This window comes from Nothoprocta perdicaria, unplaced genomic scaffold (genome assembly GCF_003342845.1).
Source record: "Nothoprocta perdicaria isolate Ctin4 unplaced genomic scaffold, notPer1 scaffold_261, whole genome shotgun sequence".
Taxonomy (NCBI): domain Eukaryota; kingdom Metazoa; phylum Chordata; class Aves; order Tinamiformes; family Tinamidae; genus Nothoprocta; species Nothoprocta perdicaria.
Window position 1 is genome coordinate 129,608 of NW_020455490.1, and position 14,475 is coordinate 144,082.

General features: G+C 41.3%; 1 protein-coding gene across 1 annotated transcript in view; it reads right to left on the reverse strand.

Moving 5' to 3' along the window:
* CDK19 (cyclin dependent kinase 19) overlaps window positions 1-14,475 on the reverse strand; it is a 109,351-nt gene that overhangs the window by 15,149 nt on the left and 79,727 nt on the right. The window contains exon 6 of the mRNA XM_026040697.1: window positions 14,144-14,275. Coding sequence (XP_025896482.1) covers window positions 14,144-14,275 — 132 coding nt within the window. The remainder of the gene's footprint in view (window positions 1-14,143; window positions 14,276-14,475) is intronic.

Genomic DNA, 14,475 nt, shown 5'->3' on the forward strand with positions numbered 1-14,475 from the left:
TTCCTGGCTCTGTGATTAATACAGACAGCACGTTTAAAACCCTTTGAGAATTCAAAAAGACAGACATTATTGCASCTGAAAGTTACATCTGAATAAACAGCGATAACTTCACGTTGGTGTTTGATACACTTCTGGACTGCATTTCTGGCTAACTCAAACATGAGCACATTTTAACATCGATCATACGTTACGTTCCTGAGGAATTAATGCACAGCGCGAGAGTTCAGCCCTTTAGGTTTCTTCCTACATACCTTTCAGCTTCAAAGCATTAATATAAAGTACTCAAAATACTTAGCAGAGAAAGCCTGAAGCTTTCATTTCCATATGTGAAGATTAAACAGCTGGAAACCTGCAGTTCAAACAGGTCAGGGCCTTTTCTTCATGAATCTAACTTTTGTGTAACCTGATCTTAAACACATCCTTGGTGCATATTGAAACCATTCCCACTGCTAATGATTTTCTGTCAAGTTTCTCTATTCCTTTTTTTTGTTTTTTTTTTTTTTTTGGTAAGATTTATAATTTGCGGTCATTATTTACAATGTTAGCCTTTACGTAGCAGGAATAAATTCTGGAAGACATAACTTCATCAATACAAGCATCCCTAGCATGTGTTTATTCCTTACATTGTTTGTGCGAGTCAAACAAATACGAATTTAAGATCTGACTATGGAAAAAATGTGGCAATTAGTAATTCCCTATGCAGCCTCACTTCAAATCTTTTCACAATATGGGCCATAAAAAAGGATTAATGATGATTATATTACATTAAAATCAAAGAGTCCTTTCCAAACAAGAAATATTGCCCCTTATAAGTGGGTATTTACAAAGCAAGGCTTAAAAAATGTAAGCAGTATTTTTCAAATAGAGTACATCTTATTCACCCAGCGCCTATCTATCTTTAATACAATGGAAGCTTCTTATAATACTTATAACCATATAACTGTTTTATTATAAATAAGACTGAAATGTATTAAAAAGGCAAAAATATCTGATAATTTTCCAACGGTTCTTGAGCCAAAGCTAAAGAGGAGATGGCAACTACTCAACATGCAGGTCCCTGAAGCACTGAAAACCGGGCCACACACATCCCACAAGGTTGTGCTGAGGACTAAATGTTTTCCGATCTGACGGCCCAGGAGGATCCTAATAAATCCACTAGAGTGATGCAACCGTTGCTATCAGGACGGCTCTGCCCCCTACCCTTTCCTCTAGGATCAYGAGGCTGGCAAAACGATGCGTGGTACAAGCTGTTCCTCACCAGGGAATCGGCACACTCGGACAAGCACACGGCAGCTCTGCTCCACAGGGGTGTCACTGAAAAGATTTCTGCGCAGAGCACAAACTTCTGAAGGTCCAGAGACCTGGCTGCAAAGCTATTCATACAAACGCTAACATGACCCCCAATATTTCCAGCCCTCTGCTCTCCACAACCTCCAGACTGTCCCTTTTCCCCCAGTTTATACTTAACCTAAACACAAGACACTTTTGCTGTCTGGTTCTGGAAGTAAATTCATTTTCTCTGAACGAGGGGTGGGAGGGAAGGCGTTGGTAGCAAAGCTCTTCCCCCAGATCCTCCTGTGAACAACCTGCTCGGCTCCCACGCACGGCTCTTCAATACCCTTCCACTGTAACGTCTCTTTTTCCAGGTACAACATAATGGCTTTGCAAAGGGGAAAAAAGCAAAACAAAATGAAACAAGCAGTGCCCTTTAAAGACGGCCCCGTGCTGCTGATAAGGAGATGCCTCCTACACATGCCTGGTGTCCAGAGCTCGCACGGCGGCGCCTGTCCCAGTTTTGAGGTCGGTGATGCCAACAGTTTTCTAGGTCAATCTGAGAAAATCCTGCACGACACACTCCACTCCAGGCCAAAGCCCAGGAGCAAGTCCAAAGGGTGCCACAGTGTCGGTGTGGCGATGCCAGGGCTGGTTATATCCTCCAAATGCCCATGTACTCGTCCTTTGTGGGACAGAACCAGCTCATCTCGGTGTTTACATCAGTATTTTGGAAACGTTCTTTAAGGCTATTGGAACAATAAGACAATTTGAGCCAATGGCCTTGACTGGCAAAAGGAAACCTCTTTCCCATGCATATTAACTACAGTGTTTCACTGAAGACAAATATGAAATACTTTGTATTTGTTAACTAGATCCAAGGAAAGAAATACAAAAACGCTAAACTCACACAGTTCTTCAACAAAACCCTGTTTAAGAAAAGAAATGAAGAAATCAGGATTTTGCTGTGGAAAACACTTTCTTATCGGCACCTGATTGTCAGCGAGGTTTAGCTTAGTAGCCACGGTATCTCAGCCAACCCAGACTTTTCAATTTTTGTTTTGAACTTCTGTTTTGGTTTGGTTTTGAATACAAAATGTAGATTCTAGAAGAAGCGAAAACCCTGACGAGGGAGCAGGACCCCAGAGCAGAGCTCCTCTGCCTCCAGCGAGGGTGAAAGCAAGGGCCCAAGCAGCCACAGTTAGCAAGGCCCTTCCAAAACCAAGCCAGTTACAGCCTCAATTTTCGTGTGTTTCATTAAAAAAATACTTTAGGCAACGAAATAGAGGGTGGGTTTATTTATATATTACTACTCTTATTATACATTACTACTAGTCTTCGAAATCTGACACCTTCTGTGCAAAATTGGTAACAAGGTCAAACATTTACATGTGAAGGGCTTTTCATGGGGAAGCAAAATATCATCTCAAGAGGCTAAAGATCAGAAATCTGGTGTTCCTCACTGCTCCGTTAGCAAATGCTACCGACCCTGTTGAGCAGGGTCGGAAAAGCACCGGACTGAAGAGCAGGAGCCTGTACTGCAAAAACACAAGGATTAAGTGTTCTGCAGACAACAAACCAGCCGAGGGTCAAGATGGTTCAAACTTTCAAAGGTAAAACCATCTCAGTTGAAATTAGTCACAAAAGTTCCTATCCTTATACTCACCCCCTGCTTTTCTCTCCTTCACCTGTAGTTCCTTCGCCTGCCCTTCACCTTTCCTTCACTTCTCTTCTAGCTTTTTAAAGCAAGCTGCCCTTTTTTCAAAATTCTCCTAAGAATTTCATATATTTCAGCTACTTCATCTTAAAACTTCTGGAACATCCRGAATTAAATTCTGAGGTCACCGAAATCAGCTGTGAATTTTTACAGGGCTTTAGGGGGCCAGGATTTCTTTGCTCTCGTTAAGCAGAATTCGTTTAGGTTATCCAAAAATTTATTCTCCCACTTAAACTTCCACTCCTGAGTTTATTTATGTGAGCATCTTGAGATCATACGATTTCACACTGCTGCTACACACAGGCACATTATCTACCTTGCAGAGCTACATTTAATTTACTGTGGTAGTCTTGATGACACCTAAAACAAATGACTTAATATGGAGAGTGGCAGTAGAATCAGATGGCCCCAATATGCCCCCTCATGCTGCAAAAATATAAATATATATAACAAAAATCCACATTAAAGGAATTAAATATTTAACTCACAGACCTTCACACCCCAAAACTTGGATTTATGATTGCAAAGGCAACTTGGTATTTTCCTTATGCACTCTATGTACTAGAGGAAACCTCAGGGGGAAACCACATAATCTTATTAACAATCATACCATAAAGCACAAGAATTTTTTTGGGGGGGGATATTAGTAAATCTGGCATTTCCTAAGCTTCCAATACTTGCCTTTGTAAAAATGTAGCATTCTTTAAATAGGTCACATTGTAAGTATTTGCAGTGCCTCTCTCCCCCAGATCTTTTCCAGGGCAAAACAATATCCTACAACACCATTCTCACCAACAGTTCCTTAGCTCTTCAGTGTTTGGTGGTGTCTCTGAGGCTGTTTAAGCTACAGATTAACCACATTGGCTAGCAGTGGAGCAGGCCCAAATCCCTGAAAGAGCAGGGGAAAGGCTGCACGACAGCTGGCCCGGCTCCTTTTCCTTCCTTGTTCCCTCTTGCACAGAAAGATGGGGCTCCAGACACAGGAGAGGTCCCTTCAGGGCAGGGAACTRGGGAACTGGGCCACTGGGACAAGTGCTGGGCGCTGGTCAGGAAAGTGGGTTAGAGCCTTGTTTGCTCCCTGCTCTTAGGCCCTCTTGAGGTAGGTCAGGGATGGCAGCGGGGCCGTGGTTTTCACRCCACCCACTTGTCACCAAAAGCACAAGAAATCTAAGGGGTGACAGCTTTGCAGCCTGAGGGCTAATCCCCCCTACCAAAYAGCAAACTACTGGAAGTAAAGGAGAAGTGGAAGCTTCTCATTGCAGCATAAAGGATGCTTGTGGCTTTGCAAAGTATTCAGATTGGCCAACATGTTGTTTTTCCCTACGACCATGAGAGAATTAACATATGCAGTGGTATACTGAAAGAATATTTACAAAGTTTTTCACTGGGAACATCCACTGCTTTGCAGAGTCACTTTATCACATGAAAACAAAGCCTGACAGTATCATTCGAGCACAGGACTGGGAGGCCAGGATCTTAATCTTGCTGCTTTATTATTAATACCCTGCCCCTCATCTTTTTACTCTTATTCCATCACAGCAACAGGYATCTCATATTGTAAAATATATTGCACATAGAGCATAGCATATTAGAAAATTCTTGCCCTTACGTGTGCTTTTCTGAACTGCAGCCAACCAGAACAGAGTAGTAAATCTTCTTCAAAAAGGAAACAGACTTTTTCCTCCCGCCTAATCAAACACAGATTTTTATATTACAGTATTTTCACAAAGCACAACTTCTCTGCACACAGTGCAGCTCTTGGGGGTTAACTCCACGCTGAATGGAGAGGGACAGCGAGTTTATAACCTGTTGGGCACTCGCACTCGGCTTGTGTCATCAACCAGTCCAATTTCCCTTTTCTTCACCAGGTCCAACCTGTCACCACCATCTCCAGCTAACCCAAGGTGAGCAAAAGGCCTGCTGCCTGGCAGCAGCACGTATGAAAAGCACTTCAATTGCTCGTTCCAGTTCACAACTCCACAGCTGTCCTTTCTGGGAGTTATTAAGGCTTTTGATGCTTAGCTTATTTCAGTCAGTGGAGAAGAAGGCACACAAAGAAATCTTATGTCTGCACAGGCYGAGAGGGTTTCTGCCTTCTAAGTAGAGGGCTTCACTTTGCAGTTTCTTAACATTTCTGTTYTGAAGGGATTCAACCTTAAAGCTATTGCTAACACGGTATTGAGGTACCTCCTAGGTATCTAGGTAGGAGGTACCTAGGTATCTCCTACATTCTTACATGCAACTCTCAGACAGGCTATGAAATGAACTGCCATYCACTGCAGCCCTGCTGCCAGCCCGGAGTGTTCCCAAGGGGCCTGCGGAGCAATCCCTTCTACTGAGGGGGTACGGAGAACAAGTCCTTCTACTGAAGCGCTCCTCAGCACCGCAGTGTTGAAAGCTTCAGTCAACATTGCTGAAGTAACTGGGCTTGCTGAATCAGCTGAAACACCCCCCTGCTGCAGGAGTTTGCATCTCGGGATGGCGATGATGGGAGGTGCTTGGTTTTCAACCAAGTTCTAAAACCAACTTTTGCTGGCCAACCTTTTTAGACAAGGGAGTGGACAGAGCACATTAAAAGCTTTCGTGACCGCACTAGTTAGCTAGAGGAGAGCACTCATGCAGCCAGGTCTTAGAGACGATCTTTTGCATCTTTATATGGCATCCTCACCTTTCATTTAAGAAAATAAGATCAGCCTTTGCTTCACTGCTTTGTCAAGGAAGCCTTAAAATACAAAGCACTACCAAACATTCTTGAGATGTTCTGCAGCAAACCATTTACCTGTTCATATATAAAAGGAACTATGGATTTGTATTATCCCAAAGAATTGCAATATATCACAACTGAAACACACAGAAAGGAGCTGAGGACAAAGAGAAGTGGGAAACATTTATTTCCTCATCTTCTCCAAATGCTGCTTCTTGCTTTCTCAAGTCAGCATCTGTGTTCCACATTAGCACCCATTATTCCCTCCTGCCTGCGATGGGCATTCCAAGGTAAACTCATKTCTTACCTCCCTAAATCCTTCTTTTTAACTGGACTTACAGAGCAGGCTGCTGTGGGAGGGCAGAGGATCAATCCYGCTGCTGCTCGATCATGTGCCTGGCAAAAGGCAAAGTGGGGGAGCTCCTGGGAAGGCACCGGCTGGCTCACACAGAGAGGCACCACGACTGCTCACAGCTGGGAAGAACTAGAAACTCTCTGATATAAAGGGGAAAAAAAGGAACTAAAACTAAAAAGAAACAGTACAGGCTATTATGGGCAGGGAGGGGTTTTGGTCCACAGGTCACTGTCAAGTTTTGAAGCACAAGAGCCTAAGCACAGAGGGATTTTTGAAGGCATCTCTTGTTCAAAGAGATTTTCATCACAGCACTAATGCTAKGGAAGAGATTCTGCTTTCGGAGTTATTTCATCCTATTTTGATTTTCCATCTCTAAAATAATCCACATACAGTTAAATCACAGCAACTTAGTGTATCTAATAACATAGTGTATCTAAYAGCAAATCTGTCAAAATACTGACTAAAAAGGCAAAGCCCTTGGTTCCTTCTTTCACATGTTCTGCAGGAACAGAAAAGAATCAGGAATGTACAGAAGAGCATGAGGTGATCAGCAATAGAAGTTTACAGGTTAACTTCACCAACAATCTAAGTTGTAGTCCAAAGAATCCAAAAGAATATTTTGGATTTTCATTTGCCATGCAGCAACCTTCACACAATTTACGTGTTCCCTTAGCTAAAAATCATTCTGCAAATGAGCACAATTTGCAGACTGTAATCGTGACTGAAAACTGAGTCGTTTTGCTGGTCTTTTTATTCCCTTTTTATGCCCCCCCCCACCTGTTTTTAAGCATACAGAATGAGGTATATTTCTCAAGCTAACTTCAACTGCTAAATGATATCCCCAGATTCTCAGAGAAATGAATTTATTCACAGAAGCAATGAAAATAATCCATAACACMCTTGTCCGGGAGATCCCTGTTCTCTGCAACTGATTTTAATCTTCAGGACAACACTACTAAGTAGCATCCCCATTTTATAGATGCTGAAACAACACATGGGATGGATTAAATGGCACGCTGCAAACTACACACAAAGCTTGGGACTGAGTCCATATTTAACTTCAAGTCTCCCGAGACCCTTTTTATTGTCCTAAAAGATAAAATTTTACTGTCTGCCTCACCTCAGAGCAACCCAATTGCTTTTACAGCATCAGACACCGGCCTGGCCTGCTGTCCTGTGAGTCGCTGCCRCTGCCCTCGTCCTGCCAGCTACGAGGGTGCCACAAAATCTCAGTCACATCCTTCAGAGCAGTCATCCTGCCGCTGGCCACAGGCCTTCCTAGCTTATTTACAGACACTAACAAAACGACAAGCGAGAGCAGTTCAGCAGGCACAAGAAGCCAGGAACCAGAAGGTGAGATCCTGAGCTGGGTGATGTATTAAGCGGTGCAGCAGTCCTGTCAGCAGTACAGCCTGAGCCGCTGCCAGCCTCTAAAGTTTCATAAACACTCATGACTCTATCTATAAAATGTTCTGTTCAAATGACCTAATAATCTGCTACAAAAACCTTTTTAGGTGACTGCAGCAATAAGACTGCACAGTGTCCTGTCCCTCTTTATATTATTTGAAAGCAAGAAACACATGAAGTATTTTAGAGCTCGCTGTCAAACAAGAGGGATAAACGGCAGTAAATCATTTAGCACCTGCAATAATTAGAGTATCACAATTAATCTTTGGTATTTAAATATTTTGCCTCTCAGGAAAAAAAAAAAGAACTGTGATAATCAAAATGAAGAAAGTTTACCACATGCCAAAGTTAAGTTTACCACAAAATATCATCTGATTCCAATTACTTCCCATGTCATATAACATTGCCCAGGGCATGAACAACGCTCCCTTCCTAGTGTATCCTGAGTTACTCTTCTTAGAGCACATAAATGAGCATTTTTCCATTTTTTTTCCTGCAATTCTTTTCTACTTTCCTCCCCCTCCTCAATCTTCAGCAAAAGGAATGTGGATCCTTATGCAGCAAACTGAAACTAACTGACTCTACCTTTGCTTTTCTTAATTACCCTTCATGGATGTTTAAAAGTAGTCTCCACCTCCCTACAGGCCCACAGGTGAAAAAACCTGTTTCAAATTCTTCCCAAGGACGATCCAAACTTCCCAGTGATCCCATTTGGAGTTTCTGCTTCACCACCTTTTCCAGGAATGTCTTATTTTCTCCCCCCCTTTCCCCTGCCCTCCTAGAACAAGAGGATCAGAGGGCTTTAGGAATTGTCCATGGGCACACAGCGCATCCCACATAGTCAGAGAGGGGGGCCTCACTGCACATGCAATATGGAGCACACATGGACATATTTCCACCCTAAATCCCACGTAATATCGCCCAGATATTCCCCTCTTTTTCTTTTTTTTCCCCGTGGATAAAGTTGAAGTGAGCTGCTGAAACTCTGACAGATTCCAGCATTCATTAGGAATTCATTCCCTTTGATACACCCAAAATTTTCCCGTGACATTTGCTTTCAAAGGCGTTTTGATATCTGCTTATACCTTTCACACATTTCCAGCTTTCAGAACCATATGGTCGTCTGGAAATGGAACGAGGTGACAGTGCACTGCCCAAGCTTTAAGTTACGGTTTTCCCTTATTCCTTAGGCTGGTAAGTGCAGCCGCCACATGGCCATTTGCTGACATTCCTGCTCACTTACATTAGAGGTATAGGAATCATCATTCCTCACCTGACTATGTTGTAACCCAGCAGTTCAGGAGATTTCTTAGGAATTCCAATTTATAAGTGCTAATTCCATTCGTTTTTTGTTTCAAGACAGTCTTTCAGCTTGCCTTAAAGCCTGGGCTGGCAGTCACACTAAAGAAGTGTTTTGCCAGCAAAATGCAAACTACCTAGAGTGCTGTAAGCCATGACATGACATTATCCTGTCTTTCTTTAATTAAGGCAGGTTGTAAGGAGAGGTAAGGTAACGTGTTCTTGTTTGATAACACTGATAACTACACAAGTTGCAACTTGATAGGAAAAAAAAGGCTTCATCATGCCATTTCCTTGATATTACGCTTCAAGATTCCCTAGGATGAATCATAGCRGAGACTGCCCCATGTTTTACGAATTTACATCTATGATAAAAAAGTTCTTACCATTCTAAAATTCTCTGTTTTATTTTAATGTTCCCAGAATGAAAAAGTCGCATTAATGTGAATTTCACGCAAAAGGCTTACTTATTTTTTCCTTAATCTTACCTCAAATCATTTCCTTGATTGCCCTTAAAATTGCAGGAAATGTCTTTGCCCATCAGTGAATGGAGCATGGGACCTCATTGCTTCAAAATTGTTTCTTTATCATTTTGACACTTAGAAAATGACATTTTCTGTTTCTCTGGAGATTTTCAAAAAGCTCAACAAGTTTATTAACAACTACAGTTATTTTATATATATATACACACATATATAATATATAACATTATATTTGTGTGTGTGTGTATATATATATACGTGTGTATATAATATATATTGCATATATATTATTTTTAAATAATGTATCAGAGTTAAATTTTATTTTATATTTATTTACATTTTATCAGAGCTATTTTATCTTCTTCTGGTAACTTGGCTTCACCTAAAGTTTGTTCAAGTTACTTTTCTCTGTATATTTTACTTTTTTGTTAAAATACTAGGATACGAACTCAGGAGAATAGATTTTGATTTTAGGTTATGGAGCTGAAAATCCAGAACAATTTCCAGTGGCTGCAATAATGTTAGTACAGATTTAAATTGTGCAACAGAATAGAAAGCGGCTTTTAGGTTCTGCCTAACATTTTCCTTGTTTATAATCATCTAAATATTATTCCCCATGAAATTCTAACAGCTTTTGTTTCTTTGGGTTTTTTTAAACTTTTTTTAACAAAGTATTTTATTGCTCGAAACAAACATAGTTATGTTGCTCAAAAATACCTGAGCAACAAGTATTTTTCCTGACTCTCTTTTGCACACTAGTAAGTGAAAAATATTTCATGAGGATGAAGGAACAAAACAAATAAGGGGAAAATGCCAATGTAAATCTACCTGTGCAGCTAAACAAATGTTTTCTGCACTTATCAAATACCAACTATCCAGAGCTGACTAAAAAAAAGTTAATTTGTTATAATAACATAAACAAATTTAAAAACTACACTGTACTTCAGGTTATAGGGCAGTAAAGTAGCATGAGYACATGCAAAGAACAGAAAAYGAGAGGAAGAAAATGAAGAAAGGATTCCTCATTAGAAAATGTAGAGAAAAAATCAAAAGTGTGGATTTTGGATTTTCCAAAGTCCAAAATCACTGTATTTTTAGTAAGTATTGAGTTTGAGCCCCCTCTGAAATGCTTCTTGCATYGTTCATGTCGAACAGCCTGAAACTGCAAACTACGGAATCAAAAGTTATTTTAGAAGAAGAGCTGGATATCACAGGTCAAGGAAAAGAATCACATTCTGAGCTACAATTGGCAAAGGCTGGACAAAAGGAGATCTTTTTCTATCAAGTATTATGGAAATATGGCATAAGGTAACAAGAAACTGAATCTTCAGAAAAGGATAAAGAAGAGAATATGAAATATAAAAAATAGAATATATTTAAAAATAGATACCTARAAACTAAAAAACAGTAAAAACTTCAGTAAAAGTCTAAATTATGCAGCAACTGCTTCAGACATGTATTGCAATAAAGAATTGAAAGGACTGAAGAAAATCCCAGGTAAACTTAAATAAAATATTTCTTGCAATGGTTAAACTCAAAGAGAATTGACCAATGCCAGTGCAATACAGATTTAACCTAATTTTATTGAGGATTACTGATTACATACAATTGTATGTAATTGCTTCTATAGAAAGCATCAGAAAATATCTGTGGAAAATGAGAAGCTACACACCAAAGAGCCTGTTATTTACCTTTTTACAAACTGCCATACCTAATCGTTCCTCTTTTAACTGCATACACTCCTCTGATCAGCAGTTAAGTGAGARTCTTATATAACTTATGAGTTATTACCGAAAGCAGCACAGCAGCACTCCTGAGGAGTGTGTCATTTTAAGAGCTGTTAGAACTACAGCTCTTGCACAGAGATGTAAGAGATAGCTGAAGAATTGCATTCGGTGCCAAAACGCCATACAYGCTCCAGTCATGTGGCAACTCTCACCAGTGGGATTAAGTGCACATGATGCCAGAAGCAAAATGCAAGTCTGGACTCATAACGTGCAGGAGCATCAGCGCTGTCATTCTGTTACCACCTTCTTCCCTTTGCCTTACAGCTGTGCAGAGATCCCCTCCATGTATCTCTGTGGGTTTTTTTTCCCATCTTTAACCACATCCTCCTCAGATCCATCACTCTGCCTGCAAATATTACCTTGCCACTTGCCTTGCTTTTGTTGCTGTACTTTTTACTTGGCTGCTCCAAGTATTTTGGATGCTCCTGCTACCCACAGTGTGCTGTGCATCCCAGTACCCAGTCCGACCCTCGCCAGGGGATTCACTGGTGTGAATAAGAACTAGCATAAGAATTAATAGCCTCAAAAACAATCAACTATTAACCAAAAAAGAGAACTTTCTAAGGCAGTATCATCCCTTAAAATCTCTTTGGGACTCCTTGTGTGTGTTTCAGCATAGACTACAGACCGCTCAGGGCAAGAATTAAGTAATTTATGACATAATTAAGAAATAACGTCATTACACTAATTCATTCTTCAAAGAGATATCCTGAGATAACGGTGCATATCGCACAGCTAAATCTGCAAACAAATACGCTATCTATCAACACAGGTAACTGTCAGCTAAGGCAGCTTCGCGCTGCTCGGAGCACAGGTCACTCAATAAGCTGGTCCACCCATGTTCACAAAAGCAATTTCAAGGCAATTTCAGCATCACGTTCATTTACAAGTGTTTGAAGTCACCCTGTTGGCATTTCTTTAAACACCTGTAGCCACCATTTCCACCAAGCGCAGGGTGCAGCAAGCAGAGGCTTTGGAAGTTAGCAGGGACATGCTGCAGTGCTCCATGCCCTGCAAGTGCTGGGAAGGGGCCTGGGGAAACCAGAGGTCTCCACAATGACAGAGCTCCAAGGACGAGCACTGCCCCCCTAGCAGGAGGAGCAGAACAGCCCACATAGCACCAGGGGGGATAAACAGAGATGGACAGGGCTGTCTCAGGGACAAGGCAGAGGGCTACCAAGCTCATCAGAGACTGGAGCACTTGCCCTGTGGGGAGAGGCTGCAGAAGAGAGGGCATGGCTCTAGCAGGAGCCTCACAGTACCTGCAAAGTGGTCACAGAGAAGACAGAGCCAGGCTCTTCCCAGCGATACAGGGCAGGAGAAAGAGAGACAAGGAGCATAAATTGGATAGGGAGGGTCWGAGMGGACACAATARAAAARATCTGCACTYTAAGGGTRACTAAGTACTGGAAYAAGTCAYSCAAGAAGTTGAGCAGTCTTTGTTCKTAGAGGTTTTCAAAATATGACTGGACAAGGTCCTAAGAAATCTGGTCTGAATTTGGAGTGGATTCTGTTTTGAACAGGMGGWTGGACTAGAGACTTCCTGAGCTCCCCCTCCAAACTGAATGTTTCTGTGGTTTGCACTTTACATTGGATCAGGAATTTGTTTTGCAAATAGATCTGATGGTCCCCACTTCAGCTCACACCACAACGTCATCTCAGAAGGCACAAGAATAATCTTTTGGCAAGGAAATTAACCCACGAGATGGGCTTTCAGCACTAAGGAGCATTTGTCCATTGAAACAAGCCAGAGATGGCCCAACGGGCTCCCCTTTCTCTGAAACATGTAATGTGGATGCTATCTCCTCCACATCATTTTGTTTTGCAGTTACCCTTCCGTTGTGCCACACTATGTGCTAAGGGAAACAGTCATTTTAATGGTTGATGTTTGTTCATTCCAACAGCTGAAAAGTAACAGTGAGGGTTAGGACCTGACTTTCCAGCTTTTTAACGCCGATAAATCTATCCAAGGATAGAAATGCACATTACCTGCCCATAAGCAGAATTTTTCAAGCCTCAGCCTACATGTTCTTATAAGCAGGARCATGCAGCTCTTATTATAGACAGTTTTATAGCTATGCTCACATGCTAGGCCTGTGCAGAAGGTTTTTTGCACTTCTTCACAGTTCCTGTATATTCTGAAGGCCAGATCAATGTCTAAGGCAGTATTTTGCCCACCTCAGGTCCATATTTCAGGACTCTAAATGGGAGAAGCTAGTAAAGAAACATGAAGCACAGCACACACTGAAGAAGTTACATGGCAAACATATAACCTCTCATTTTGTAAACTGTTTTTTGTACACGGACACATAATAGGAATAGTTTGATAAACAACAGTTATTTGAGAAAGCCAGATTATGAGGTCTTGAAATCTCTATAGATCTATGAAATCTCTACAATAAGAAAATGCCGGCAACTGCAAGACAGCCACCTTTGTCCGTGTGAGGAATGATTTAACCCCCTTTCAACACAGGGACACTGCTTCCTTCGCAGTTCTTTTCACGTGCAACCTAATCATTCAGACAGAAAACCTCCCGTGCACCTCAAGTGCTTTTACTGTGCAAACTGCTAGGCACTCAGGCTGATTGGATCGTGCGTGTGGAACTTATTAAGCTGTAATAAAGACAAGGATCTGGCCACCAGCATTTCCTGAACATGGAGCTTCATAAGCCCTCAGGAGTGAATGATCAGCAGGCTGCAAGCTGTGCAGGAGAGTGCCCTTCACCTTATCAAGCCAGATGCTTTACAGAAGTGCAAAGCATCTGGATAAAGAACACAGAAAGAGAACCCCACTTCACCAGCCACAGCTTTTTTCCCTTTGAAGCTATTACAAGATTTCTGAGCCCACATCAGAAAACAATTTAAACCAATGCAAAGAGTATTTCTCTATTTAAATAAAAAAAAGAAAAGAACAAGTGCATTTAATATTTCTAACATTAATCTTAAGTTGTATCTAAAAATAAAGCTACTGAGTCCTCAGAAAGATTCCATCTGGATTTACGGTGATTTGGATCAGACTCCATCTGCTGTCACTTCAGGGAAAAACCTAGCTGGTCAGTTGACTGTCATATCTGCTATATGGCTCCCTTCATCCAAGAAAGTYGGAGATAATGGCCTTACCAATGGCCTTTGTGTAATGCCTGGCTCCGAGTAACAGCTCTGGAGCCCTGTACCAGAATGTCACCACAACTGGGTCCAGGTCTGCCAATGGCTTCAAAGGAGAGTTGAATAACCTGGCAAAACCCATGTCAGCTGGGAAAAGAAAAAGAAAGAACATTTAATAAAGTTAGCATAAATTACACATTGTACTTTAACAGCTTTGCCAAAAAAATCAGAAACACTTAAAACTTAAAAATTGGTGTCTCTTAAAACTCATAACTATACTTACTGTCATACAAGCCTAAACTCCATGCACTTCCTTTGATATGTCATTTGAATATATATTTTCATCA